Genomic DNA, 13,400 nt, shown 5'->3' with positions numbered 1-13,400 from the left:
CTGACATTTCACCTGGACCTGGAAGACTCGTTTTTCTAGGTGAAGAAATGTTTTCCCCGTCATCTCAGGGTTTCATAATCACAGTCAACCAGGCCCATGAGCCTTGCCATTTAAAGTGCTCCTCTCTTTTAGCTACAACGTGAATGCCTACAGACTGGGAATCAGGACACTGATCCAGCTCCTGAGATTCAACAGGATCACCACTGAAGTCTCTTTAAATTCTATATTGCCATGACTCTACGGGCAAGGATGAGCAGAGCTTGACACGGACTCTCCTTGAGTTTCATACCGTGCAGAGGCATTCTCACTTCCTTGTGACCTTCACTGAGGTTTGAGCAGGTAAGTGAAAAGGAAGGAGGCACACAATAAAGTCAGCCATAGAGCCAGTGTTTAACATGGTCATCTGAGAAACAGAAAATGAACATTTTTAAGTTTTCCCAAGCTACATTGGGAGAGTTGACCTGTGAAATCTTATTGTTTTTTTAAATATTTTATTTATTTCATTTTAGAGAGGGAAGGGATGGAGAGAGAGAGAGAGAGAGAGAGAGAGAGAGGGAGAGAGAGAGGGAGAGACATCAATGTGTGGTTGCTGGGGGTCATGGCCTGCAACCCAGGCATGTACCCTGACTGGGAATCGAACCTGTGACACTGTGGTTCGCAGCCCACGCTCAATCCACTGAGCTATGCCAGCCAGGGCTCATTGTTTTAAAAATGATCATGAAAATTAGAATTTATCAGAAAGAAATGAATTCCATGAAGATGAGGGCTAAGTCATTTATTAGGAAGGGAAAAATGTTACCAAAGTAGAGACTTTCTGTGAATATGAGCTTGAAATAAAGTGAAAACAGGGATAACTTACTATGGAATTATCTGAGAAACATATAAGTAACAACATTACCCCCATGATCCCTAATTCTAGGCTTCTTTGGTCACTAAAAAAATTATAACACTTTCAGTTATTTTTAACAGCTTTCAAGGAATTTGGTTTATAAATTATTAACCAAATGCACAAGTTTTGATTTGATCATAAAAGCTAGGAGAGCTATGACTCTCTGGGATTAATGGATAACATTTTTTTTTATTTGACTTACTTAAAAAAAATCACTCTGAAATATGCTTACATATCTGTCCTCTCCAGGATGAGTTTTATATTGGTTCATCAGATTGTTTACTGTTTTTTTTCTTCTGTGTGTGTGTGTGTGGTTTTTTTTATCTTCCCTGCTCAGTGCCCAACCCAAGTTCAAAGGCTGATGAGAGAGAAAAACTCATGAGGAGGTTTTACTCCAGGGAGAGTTGCTCAGTGAATGGGATCTTGGCGCACAGGGAAAGATGTCAGGCTCCTCCTGGCTCTTTCTCAGCCTTGTTGCTGTAGCTGCTGCTCAAACCCCCACTGAGGAAGACGCCAGGAAATTTTTGGAGAATTTTAACAATGAAGCTGAAGAACTATATTATCAAAGTTCACTGGCTGCTTGGAATTATAACACCAATATTACCGACGAGAATGTGCAAAAAATGGTGAGTGCTCGAGGATATATAGGAGAATGTGTTGCTTCTTAAAGGTTAGATTACTGCACATACAACTGAAAGGGGAAATCAAAGAAATGCTCTCAGCTGGGAGGTTGGATGTTTGCTTCAGTATTTCTGACTCTGGAGTCCCAGATGACTAACCTTAATTGACCTTGGGGATCTTTTGGAAAATTGTTATAAAATAATCCACTGGTCTCAGGCCAGATTCTTGGAAACCAGTGAATATACTTCATAAATTTGCCACCACGATTCTTATCATAGTCAGTGTTTCAATGCATTTCATGGAAATACTATACATTAGTGAGTTAATAACTTCCTCCAAGCCCACAATGTCAATAAGAAGATCTGACATTTTTAGAGAGTTATTTTAGAACTCTCTAAAATAATATATTAACCAAAAAATGCAAGTGGAGGGTTAGTGAAAGAGCTAGCTAGATGGATTGGATGAGGCTGGATTTGGGGTTTTCTTCCTTCATTGTCACAGAGCTCTAAGGGACTTATAAAGGTCACAGAATTCATCCGGAGCCTTCCAAGAAAAACCATAATTAAAACAGTTCTGACAAATTTCAGAATGTTCTGGGAAAGAAAGATACTTTGTTTGACAAGTGCAAGGGTTTAGGGTTTCTTCTCTCATAGGTCCCAGAGTAGTATCCTTCCACATTTGGTGTTGGAAATTGAGCAACATTATTTAAGAAAAGATTTTTGTGGCATTTGTACAGCAATATATTACTTCAAAAATGCAGTTCAGAAGCTTATTTTTTCAAATGATTAGTAGCTTGCATGTTTAAATTAAATAACGGCCACTCACTGGACAGATCAAATATCAGACACACTGTCTCATTTGAAATCTGCCATATTTGAACAATGATTGAAATTTAAAATAAAATAAAATAAAATTACTTTATTGTTGTTCAAAAAAAAGAAATCTGCCAACACAGTGTTTTTCTTCTATTTTTCTAAAGCTCAAAGAAATCCAGGAGATTTTGACAGCCCAGTGTTGTCATAGAAGATCATGTTTTTCTTGTCTCATGTTTTTGTCTTACCTCTTTTCATCTCTTCATTGTTGCTTTTTCCTCACTTTTTATTTGATCTCTGCTGGAGGTGCCTGTAGTGTATTGTGTATTTGTTTTCATGCTCAGCTGAATGGTTCTGTGGTGAAGGTGTACCAGCATCATGCCTAAGAGCTCTGGAACCGGACTGCCAAAATCCAAATCCTGACCCCACTACTTTCTAGCTGGGTGAGCTTGAGTTAGTTAACCAACTTCTCTGCATTTTAGTTTTTCGCCTGTAAAAAAATAACATAACATTCATGTCTGCCTCAGAGGGTCACTGTGAAGACTGAATTAATACACAAAACCACCAGCATAGGGCTTAATGCATATGAGCATGGAAGAATAATAAGATACCATTGTCATTAGTGTGAGAGGGAGTTATAATTGCTGAAGAGACTTGTAATAGTTCTGTTGAGCGCCCGGAGGTTGAGAAGGCCTGTTATAGAATGATATGCAGTGATGTTTATTAAAATCATGTCTGGATCATTAAGTGCTATTACTTTTGTTTTTGTGTGTGTATGTGTGTGTGTTTTGTTGTTTTTCTTTTTTATTGAATTTATTGGGGTGACATTGATTAATAAAATGATATAGGTTTCAGGTGTACAATTCTTTAATACATCATCTGTCTGTTGTATTGTGCGTTTGCCACCACAAGTCAAGTCTCCATTTATCACTTTTGTATTGTACTGGTTGGTCAGAAGCAAAGGTTAGAAATGAAAGAACATAAATCATGAAGTGTGGCCAAACTGCACAAAGTTTGGGCCTTTTAAAGGAAAGTGAAAATATTTGAATGCAGGGGTGAAGGGTGCATTAGTGCACTTAGGTACACTTATGTCAGGTTAGTTGGGGAGAGGGGCAATGGGGCAGGGAGGGGAATGGGTTCACCTTCTATTCTCTTGTATATCAATATTCCCCTAATGAAACAGGCACTGTGGCAGGTGCATTGAAAGGTACGAAGATGAGCAGGATGCCTAGAAATTGTATGCTGCTGATGGCCACTTTAGAAATGGAGACTGTTCCCTAAAGGAGAGCAACCAGGATGATTTAAGGGTATCAGAGAGCTAGTCAGCATTAGCTGTACAAAGCCTGACTCAAAAAGAAAAAAAATTAGTCTGAAGTGGAACAAGAAAGGATAGCGTGTTCACAGTTGTATTGGCCAAATCTCTTCATACTAGAAAGGTGGTGCCTTTGAAAGCTCAAAAGATAAATTTTTAACAAATAGCAGGAGGTGGTAAAACTGGTAAGACTTGTAAAACTAGGCCATTTGTTCCTCGTCCCCCCACCCCACCTCACACCTCCCTCCCCTTTGGCAAACGTTTGCTTGTTCTCTGTATCTATGGGTCTGTTTTTGTTTCGTTCTGTTTAGATTTCACATATAAGTAAAATCCTACAATATTTCTCTTTGTCTGACTTATTTCACTTGGCTTAACACCCTCTAGGGCCATCCATGTTATTGCAAATGGAAAGATTTCATCTTTTTTAAATAAAAGAATGTAAAATATAATCCTAGTAATATAAAATCTAGGCCATTCTTTAATCTGAAAAGGTAAGACATCAAAAACTATAACTAGATTCTTGAAGTATTTAGGCAGATGTAAGGATTATAGGTCAAGTCTGGGTAAGGAGGTATGGTCAAGTGCACTTATGGACCCAGCTCTTTACCGTTCCCTGTATCAATGCTCAAGGTCATGTTACTTTGCAGCACTATCCCGCAGAAGAAGATGCGACTGTGTTCTTCATCATGTGACCGCCTTTGACTAGTGGGGTGCTAGCAGACATGATGCAAGTGGAGGCTTGGGGTGCATTTGAACAATGGGGTTTGTCCTTTGCTCCTTTGCCTTTGCTATGAGAGCATGCCTGGGCTAGCTAGCTAAAGAATCAGAGACATATGCAGTAGCTGTCCCAGCAGAAACCAACCCCCCCCACAAGTTGTGAGCCAGTGCAGTCAAAGTTAGCAGAGATACCTGGCAACCTTCAGTGATTCCAGGCGTGTAAATAATAAACACTTATGCCACTAAGGTTTTTGGTTGGTTGTTATGTAGTACTATTATAGCAGTAGATCATATGGTAAGGGAAATTTGGACCATATTTCAGAGTCAGAATATTGGACTTGTCAGCTTATGGATATGATCTAGCATGGTGATTTTTAGATCAAGTTGTATGAACATCCCTTAAAATAATAGAAGGTATCAAAACTTGATCAGTGTAGTAACCCAAAACTCCTCTTAAGAGTGGTTTATCTGATAGAGATAAGAAGAGAAGCTTGGTTCAAAACAGGTTTCAAAGTCATTGAGAAATTCAATGAAAATTAATTACCAAGCACTTGTCATGTATTATATAAAATAAATTGCCCCCTTACTTTATAGCAAATACAGTTGTCAGGTTTGAAACTGAATAGTCACAATTAAACTGTAATTATTTTCTCAGTAAAATGATAATACTCCTTTTTTTTTTACATTGCCCCTTCTTCGTGATTTTATTTTTGGCCTGATTTTAAAAACAGGGTCCTTTATAAATCAAAAGGATTTTTTTTTTTTTTGCACAGTCAAGCTCTGCAGCAGCATAGGAGGTCCCTGGACAGTTTTATTCCTGGAAGAGAGGTAACAGATCCTACTGAGGTAGAGACATACTGGTTCATTGTTCCAGTGTTTGTCAGTAACCACTACAGCTGCCCCAAACTCCTGTCCATGCAGCAGAAGTGTTGAAGAATGTCCTGTTAGAGTCTTGAAGATCTCCGAGAACATTTAATGAATATTTCCTGGCGAGTTGTAAGAAACTGAGAAGAGAGAGCAGAAGGCCCATACTTAGCCTTTGGGTTCTCTCTAGAGCTTCTTCAGATCTTTTTTTCTGATGTGCCCTAGAGTCTTGGGACACATCTGATTCCTCTGCTTTTAGGGCTGGAGTCATAGTGAACTCAGAACAAAGTAATTTGAAACTACTATTATGGACCCAGGGGAAGAATGTAGAATTCACCCCTTTCCAATGAGTATGTCCCACCCTCCATGAATCTGTCCCACCTTCCCTGACACACAGATATGCACACACAGGTACAGGACAGGGAAAGATCACTGTGCTGGAAATACAGTGCAATTCAGAAAATCCCATGTTCTCATGACTCTTCTGAGCTGCCTGTGATGCCTTGGGCAAGTCACTTCTTTCTTTGTGTCTTGAAATGTAGGGATGTAGATGGGCACAGCTAAGATCTTCAGTAGATAACAATTGTGAATGGATAACTTCCTCATGGAGACAATTAACCTGGGGCAAGTGTAATAGAGGCCTTGTTCATACCGAGTTTCCTTTTGTCATGAAAACTTGATAATGTTCCAGTTTAGTGAGGTAATTTTGGTGAAATTAAGCTTGAGCAACTCAAAATGACATGTGTAAATGCACCCAAACTTGATACAATTATTCATTGATCTAAGCACTCTGACAGATGCCAGGCTATCACCAGCTACACGGGGGAAGGGTAGTGTGGTGGTCAGAAACTGCCGCTGCTTCTTAGTGTGTGCCAGGTAACTGGGCAGAAGGGCATCACAGTAATTTGGCTAAATCCTTTGGTTTTGAGCACTTCCATGGGGATTTTAGACCTTGTTATAGGACTTTGGGAATGAGGTGATTTTTTTCTTTGCATTTATTATTGTAGGCTTGAAACAATAGCTTTATTGAGATATAACTTATGCACCATAAAATCCACCAATTTAAAGCCTACAATTCAGTGTTTTTGGGTATATTCGCAGAATTGTCCAATCATTACCAGCGTGTAATTTTAGAATATTTTTGTCATTCCAAAAAGAAACCACCTGCCCAGTAGCAATCACTCTTCCTCCCATCCCCAGCCCTAGGCAACCATTAATGTACTTTCTGTCTGCAGATTTGCCTACCCTGAGCACTTCCTATCAATGGAATCGTACCATTGATGGTCTTTGTGACTGGCTTCTTTAACCCTGCATGTTGTAGCATTACTTTGTTCCTTTTAATTGCCAAACAGTATTCCATCGTATGGATTTTCTTTACTTTTCATCATAAAAATTTTGAGTCATGTAAAAGAAGAGAGTCTAGTATATTGAATCTCCTAATACTCATCACCCAGCTTCACCAATTATCAATCAGCACTTTGGCCCATATTGTTTTATTTTTCTCCCCAAATATCATATAGTTTTATGTGTAAATATTTCATCTTATGACCTGCAAAGTCAGAATTTTTACAACCTTAATATCAGTACCATGATTCTTCAGTATCATCAAATAGCTTGCCAATATGTAAATGCACCCTGCTGTTTCATTAAAAACATTTAGGTAGTTTATTTGAATCAAAATCTAGCAAGGTCCTCTCCTTCCAATAGTTTTAGTGGATGAACTCTAAGTCTCTTTTAATCGATAGAGTCGCTCGCTCTCTCTCTCTCTCTCTGCAATTTATTTGTGGAGAAATTGAATTGTTGGCCCTACAGAAACTCCCACTTTCTGGATTCACTGATGGTGCCCCTTTAATGTTGCTTTACATGTTCTTTTGTCCCTTGTATTTCCTGTAAATATACATATCTACAGCAGAGATCAGAACAATTTTTCTGTAACAGACAAGATAGTAATATTTCAGGTTTTGTGGGCCCTCCCGCCTCTATTCAACTCTGCCATTGTAGTGTGAAAGCAGTCATAGGTAATATATAAATGGGTAGGACTATGTTCCAATAAAACTTAATTTACAAAATAGATGGTGGGCAGAGTCCTCATGTAGACACTTTATTGGATTCAGGTTTCATCTGTGAGTTATTTAATAGGTGTGCAAGTTGAATTTATACTACTAGCATGGTGCAGGAATATTGAGCCAAGAAATTAACCAAAAGATGGTTAAGGTCCTCAGAGCTCTGGAAAAAAGAATATCTTGGGATGGAACAGTATGTCCTCAGGGGTCAAAATTCATGGCAACATAATGTATTTTCTTTTATGAATTAAAGTATAACACTTGTAGTATGGTGCTGATAAAAAGAATAAAGCAGGTATCTTCAAAGTTCCCGTATGCGGTATAATAAAAAATGTTCTCCTTGGAGAAGTTTCTGTTCAAGTCCTTTGCCCATGTTTTAATTGAGTTGCTTGTCTTATTAGAGTGGAGTCGTGTGAGTTCTTTATATATTTTGGAGATTAAACCCTTGTCTGAAGTATCATTGGCAAATATGTTTTCCCATACAGTTGGTTCTCTTTTCGTTTTAATACCATTACTTGAACGACAATTAAAAAAGTGTTGTAAGGCTGAGGCATTTTGAGGACTGTGAATTGTTTCCAAAGTAGATCAAGAATAAAAAATCATTACTATAATTTGTTATGAAAATTACCAGAAATTTTGCTTAACAGTAAATTATCCTGGATTGAGTGAATAAGAGTAAGGATTGAGAGGGTTGCATAGATGAATCTGTGCTGTAGGCAAAATTCTTCTTTCTATAGCTCATGCATGTTAGACAGAAAACTAGAACATGTCAAATACAATCTATAGTCAATGGTTAGAGAGCATTAGCTTTGGAGGTAAAAATATCAGAGTTGACACCCTGGTTCTTTTCATTACTAGCTGTGTGACCTGGGGAAAGTTACTTACCCTCTCTGTGCCCCATTTCCCTCATTTGTGAAGTGGAGATAATTAGAACTACCTCACAATATTGTTTGTGAAGATTAATTGAGAAGTATTTCCTGAGGGGTTGTGTGAGCTCAGTAAAGAGAGAAATCAGCCCTGACCAGTGCGGCTTGGTTGGTTGGGAATTGTCCTGCAAAGTGAAATGTCACCAGTTTGATTTCTCATCGGGGCACATGCCTGGTTGCAGGTTCAGAGGCAACTGATGGATGTTCCTCTCTCACATCAATGTTTCCGTCCCTCATTTTCTCCATTCCTTCCCCTCTAAAAATAAATAAATAAAATCTTTTTAAAAAGAGAGAGAAATCATTTTTCATTTCTACTGCCACTATTTTCTGAATTTCTTGTCCGATCCATTGTTTTCACTTCATGCAAAACTTCCATCATGTCCCATGTTTGCTTAGAACCCCTAAGTAACTCCCTAGCATTCACAAGGTAAAGGTAAAATTCCTTGGCCTGGAAAGTGCAGTCATGCCCATAACCTGTACTAGTTATGTATTCTGTAAAAAAATTTTTTTTTTACCAGAAGCTTAGCTGCTTAAAGCAACACACATTTATTAACTCACAGATCCTGTGGGTCAGGAGTCCAAGCTTGGCTATATCTCCTGCTTCTGAGTCTCTAGCTGCAATCAAGGTCCTAGCTAGAGCTGTGGTCTCACCTGAGGCTTCACAGGGAATCTACTTCCAAGCTAATGTGGTTCGTATAGCATTCAGATCCCTGTATGCTGCTATACTGAGGGTCTTAGTTTCTTGCAGGATGTCAGCCAGGAGCCATCCTCAATTCCTTGCCATGCTGGTTTTTCCGCAGGGCAACTCACAACATGGCATCTTGCTGCATCAGAGTAAGCATGGGGGACGGTCCTCCAGCAAGATAAAAATTACAATCTTATATAACGTAACCATGTACGTCCTGTCTTCTTTGGTATATTCTACTGGTTAGAAGTGGGTCCTGCTCACACTCAAGGGGAGGAGATCACACAAATGTGTACCAAGAAGAAGTAGGGATTGTGGGAATCATCTTAGGGTCTGTCCACACAAGATCCAAGATGCAGATGCTGGCAGTTTATTTGCCAGCTCCACTCTTTATTTTTCTCAGCCCCTTAATGCACATATAGAAAATGGAGACAGAATGATTTTCTGGCTCATGGGGTTCTTAAGATGGTCAAATGAGGTAAATGATTTTGCACAGAACCCAACACACATACAACTCCTACCTACTTCAAGGTCTGTCTTAGGTCCCGCTTTCTCCATGAGGGGTTGGCTAAATCTAATTATCTGAGTGAATCTCTTTTCCTATAACAGAAACTGCTGGGCTTACTCATAGTTTCTATGTTATTATATGCTGTCATGTGTCATTAATGAAACATTCATGATGCATATCTTATCTGTCTGATAAAACTGCCGGAAACTTAAGAACAAGGACTTTTTTTTTTTTTGTAAATAACAAACAGAAAATATTTGAATGTATAGGCTGCATTGGGCACTCTGATAAGCATTTTCTTATTTGTTCATTCTTTTTATCCTTAAACAACCCTTTGAAGTAAGTTCTATTATTACTCTCATTTTACAGATAAGGTAACTGCAGCTCAGAAAGGTTAAGTAACTTGCCCCAGGTTACACAGCTAGTTGAGGTCACACAGCTAGTCAGAGATGTCTGACTCTAGGAATGGGGCTCTTACTTGCCTCGTATGCTACCTCTTTTATATGGTCTAGAGAAGTACAGTGTACAAAGTAGTTGCTCATGTCAGTCTTTGATAAGTGAAAATTTGTGCATTGAGGGAAGATTGCACTAGAGAAGTCTGGAGGAGTCCACTTGCCTGCTGATGTTCAAGATGGGGGACATATTAGTTCTGGCATCATTGCCTGCTTGTTGATTTCTTCTGATGGTAAAAAAAAAAATCACCATGGCTACCAAATGGCCATATTCTGGGCAACCTTCTTTGGGGAACATAATTTAAGATCATAATCTGTGGTAAGGTATGGCACCATGGAGCTTACTGCAAACTGGAGTTTGTTTCTTATGATTCTCATAGTCATGAGGGGCTGTATTCCCATGAAGTCCATGCTGAGCTCTACTAGGCTCTCCCTTTGGAACACTCATCCTTGATTCCTGATCAACTCACCCATGTCGCAGGGCTAAGGCAATAAATTCCAGGGCTCTACAATGTGAATCATCTGTGAGAATTCACTTCCAGTTCTGAGAACAGGACCCTTGGGAAAACTAGGCACTGGGCCAGATGGAGTGACCAAGAGTGGCCTGGTCACTCTTAACCTAAGCCTCGACCTTCAGCAAAGTAGAGAACTAAACCACTTAGGAAATATTAGATGTTCCACCAGATGTTCTTTGGACCATATCTTCTGTTCTATCTGTTCAAGCACTGTTGTTCTGACTTGAATTTTATTTTTTGTCATTTCAGAATGAGGCCGACAAGAGATGGTCTACCTTTTATGAAGAACAGTCCAGGCTTGCCAAAAATTACCCACTAGCAACAATTACGGATGTTACAGTCAAGCATCAGTTGCAGGCTCTTCAGCAAAATGGATTATTAGATGACAAGGACAAACGAGTATGTGAACATTCTGGTACAGATCCCAAGAGTTGAAATACTGTGGGATATTAAACATTAATATCACCCACAGCTGCTTCCTTTACCTGCAAAGAGTGGCATGCTAACATTAAGAGGAGCTCTGGGCTTAGGTGGGGTGACCACATAATTTGTCATCCAAATTAGAATTCTTTTGAGAGTGAAGAAAGACACACAATAATTATGTTAGGGACACAGAGTTAAACTGGGATTGTCTGGGCACTGTAGTCACCTTCCTGAGGACCAGGCTGCTTAAAGAATACACCTAGTCTATGTCCATAGTTCTCCACTGGAGGTGATTTTGCCTCCAGGAGACATTTGACAATGTCTGGAGACATTTTGGGTAGTCACAATTTAAAGAGGGGTGCTACTGGCACCTAGTGGGTAGGAATGCTGCTAAACATTCTGCAATGCACAAGACAGACCCAAGGACAAGAATCATCTGGTCCAAAGTGTCAATGCCAAACTTGGGGAGGCTCACATTGTAGTCTAATCCTTCCCCCTTTCATTCCTGATTTTCCTCTGCAACCTGTTTTACAAGTGGCTAACAACCTTAGCTCAAACTGGTTTAGGGATGGGTGATTCACCTCTTTCTAAGACATCAGTTCCATATATGGGTTCCTCTAATTGATGGAAAGGTACTCCCTCCATTGAGTAGTAAGTGTTTACCTCCACTTTGTTCCACATTCTAAAGCCAAATTGCTCTTTCCTATAAAAGTCTTTAATGAATTCTTCACTCTGTAGATTTTCCTCTGTACAATGGTTTTGAGTCCACTAACCAGTCTTACTGTCTTCACTTTGTCCATATCCTTGAACTGAACACAGCACTCTGAGTTGCTTCTGGTCTGCATGGAGGAGCAACAAGGTGACATTCTACACCCTGTGCTCTACATCTACTAAGACAGTTTAGGACTACATTAGCTTTTGTGTTGTGGTGTGTGTGTGTGTGTGAGAGAGAGAGAGAGACAGAGAGACAGAGAGACAGTCAAATTCATGATTGGCTCATATCAACATCAACCGTTAATGAAGTCTCTTAATGTTTCTCTGAAGCGATCCCTTTTAAAATTCTATTCTTAGGTAGCTTGTTTGTCCAAATTCAAGAAAGCCTACATTCACCCCTGTTAAAATAACATTTCTTATTCCATCTCTGTAGCCCAGGAGTCAACAAATTTTTCCTGTCAAGGTAAAGATAGAAAATATTTTAGGTTTTGTGAGATATATTGTCTCTATCACAATGAGTCAATTCTGCTATTGTGGTGGGAAGTTAGCTGTATTCCAATAAAACCTTTAAAAACTACGAAGCACTCAGAATTTGGTCTGCAGATCATAGTTTATAGACCCTCAATGTAATCTAATGAAATATTCTGATCTAAAATAGTTGGCTGCTTTGGCTGGTGTGCCTCAGTGGATTGAGCGCTGGTCTGAAGACCAAAAGGTCACCAGTTTGATTCCCAGTCAGGATACATGCTTGGGTTGTGGGGCTAGGTCTCCAGTTGGGTGTGTATGAAAGGTAGCTGATTGAGATTTCTCTCACACATTGATGTTTAGTTCTCCCTCTCACTCACTCCCTTCCCCTCTCTTTAAAAATAAATACAGAAAATTTTTAAAATATTTAGCTATTTAACATCAAAGGCTTCTTTCTTTGTTGCTTATCCTCTGGAACTCTATTTTCTAATCTGCATCTATAAAGAAAAAATGCATAATAAGAAGAAAGATGAAACCATATGGCCCGTATCTTCCTACAAGTTGATATTTGTTTTTCTGCATTCTTTGGATCTAATTATCTAACTAGTTACTAATCCACATTATCTTATCCATCCCATGCTTCCCTGTCTTTCCCACAAAGACATCATGTGAAAGTTTGCCCATTGGCTTGGTCTGGCTTAGGTGGAACACAAACATTGTGTTTTTAAAAGATCCCAGATAATTCTAATGTGCAGCCAGGATTGAACACCATTGAAATGCATGTAAGAGCTTGAAGTGTTTGGGAAGGGGGAGACTCAAAAATTCATGAATTCAGTGGGGAGAAAGAAGGGGGAGATTGAAAAAGCATGTAGAGAAGGAGATGATGAGGTGCTTTGTACCATGGGCTGATTCCTTTGCACAATGTGATGTTGCTGAAGTCTTAAGCATGGAGTTGATTTTATGTTTTAGGATAATGACTCTTATAGCAGAGTGAAAGAGTAATGAAAGAGGGAAGTCAGGAAAGGGGAAATAGGGCCTTCCATCTGGTGTTTCTTAAATCATCTGTAGGAGAGAACTAGCCCTTCTTCCCTTTCTCCTTTTCTTATTACCAGTCCATCACAGATCAATACTTGTTTAAGTTCATTGATCATATGCTTAGATGCCATGGAAATATTACGTGATTTTAAAGATTATAAACATGTATTCTCTCAAGGCATTTGCTAACTTGCACTGATCCATGGACCATATTTTGACTACTACTACTTTACTCTGTTACTGATGCAGACCTGGCTCATAAGGTCCGTGACATTGTGGATGAGATACAAGAAATTCACACGGACTACTGGATCCTGTGGAGGAAAAGGGACTAGTGAGGCTTCTCTCTCAAGAGGAGAAAAGCCTCGGAGCACCTGGGCCACTCTCTCAAGGGGAGAG

The 13,400-nt window shown here is 39.3% G+C and overlaps 1 protein-coding gene across 1 annotated transcript in view; it reads left to right on the top strand.

The window, feature by feature from the left end:
• Positions 1 to 13,400, top strand: part of ACE2 (angiotensin I converting enzyme 2) — a 43,587-nt gene continuing 30,187 nt past the window's right edge. Inside the window, exons 1-3 of the mRNA XM_036016383.1 lie at positions 1 to 339; positions 1,227 to 1,515; positions 10,614 to 10,763. Of these exons, the coding sequence (XP_035872276.1) occupies positions 1,330 to 1,515; positions 10,614 to 10,763 (336 nt within the window). The 5' untranslated portion in view covers positions 1 to 339; positions 1,227 to 1,329. The remainder of the gene's footprint in view (positions 340 to 1,226; positions 1,516 to 10,613; positions 10,764 to 13,400) is intronic.

The sequence above is a fragment of the Phyllostomus discolor genome, chromosome X, assembly GCF_004126475.2.
Source record: "Phyllostomus discolor isolate MPI-MPIP mPhyDis1 chromosome X, mPhyDis1.pri.v3, whole genome shotgun sequence".
NCBI lineage: Eukaryota > Metazoa > Chordata > Mammalia > Chiroptera > Phyllostomidae > Phyllostomus > Phyllostomus discolor.
Note: the sequence above shows the minus strand (reverse complement) of the source record. Positions and strands in the feature narration are given on the sequence as shown.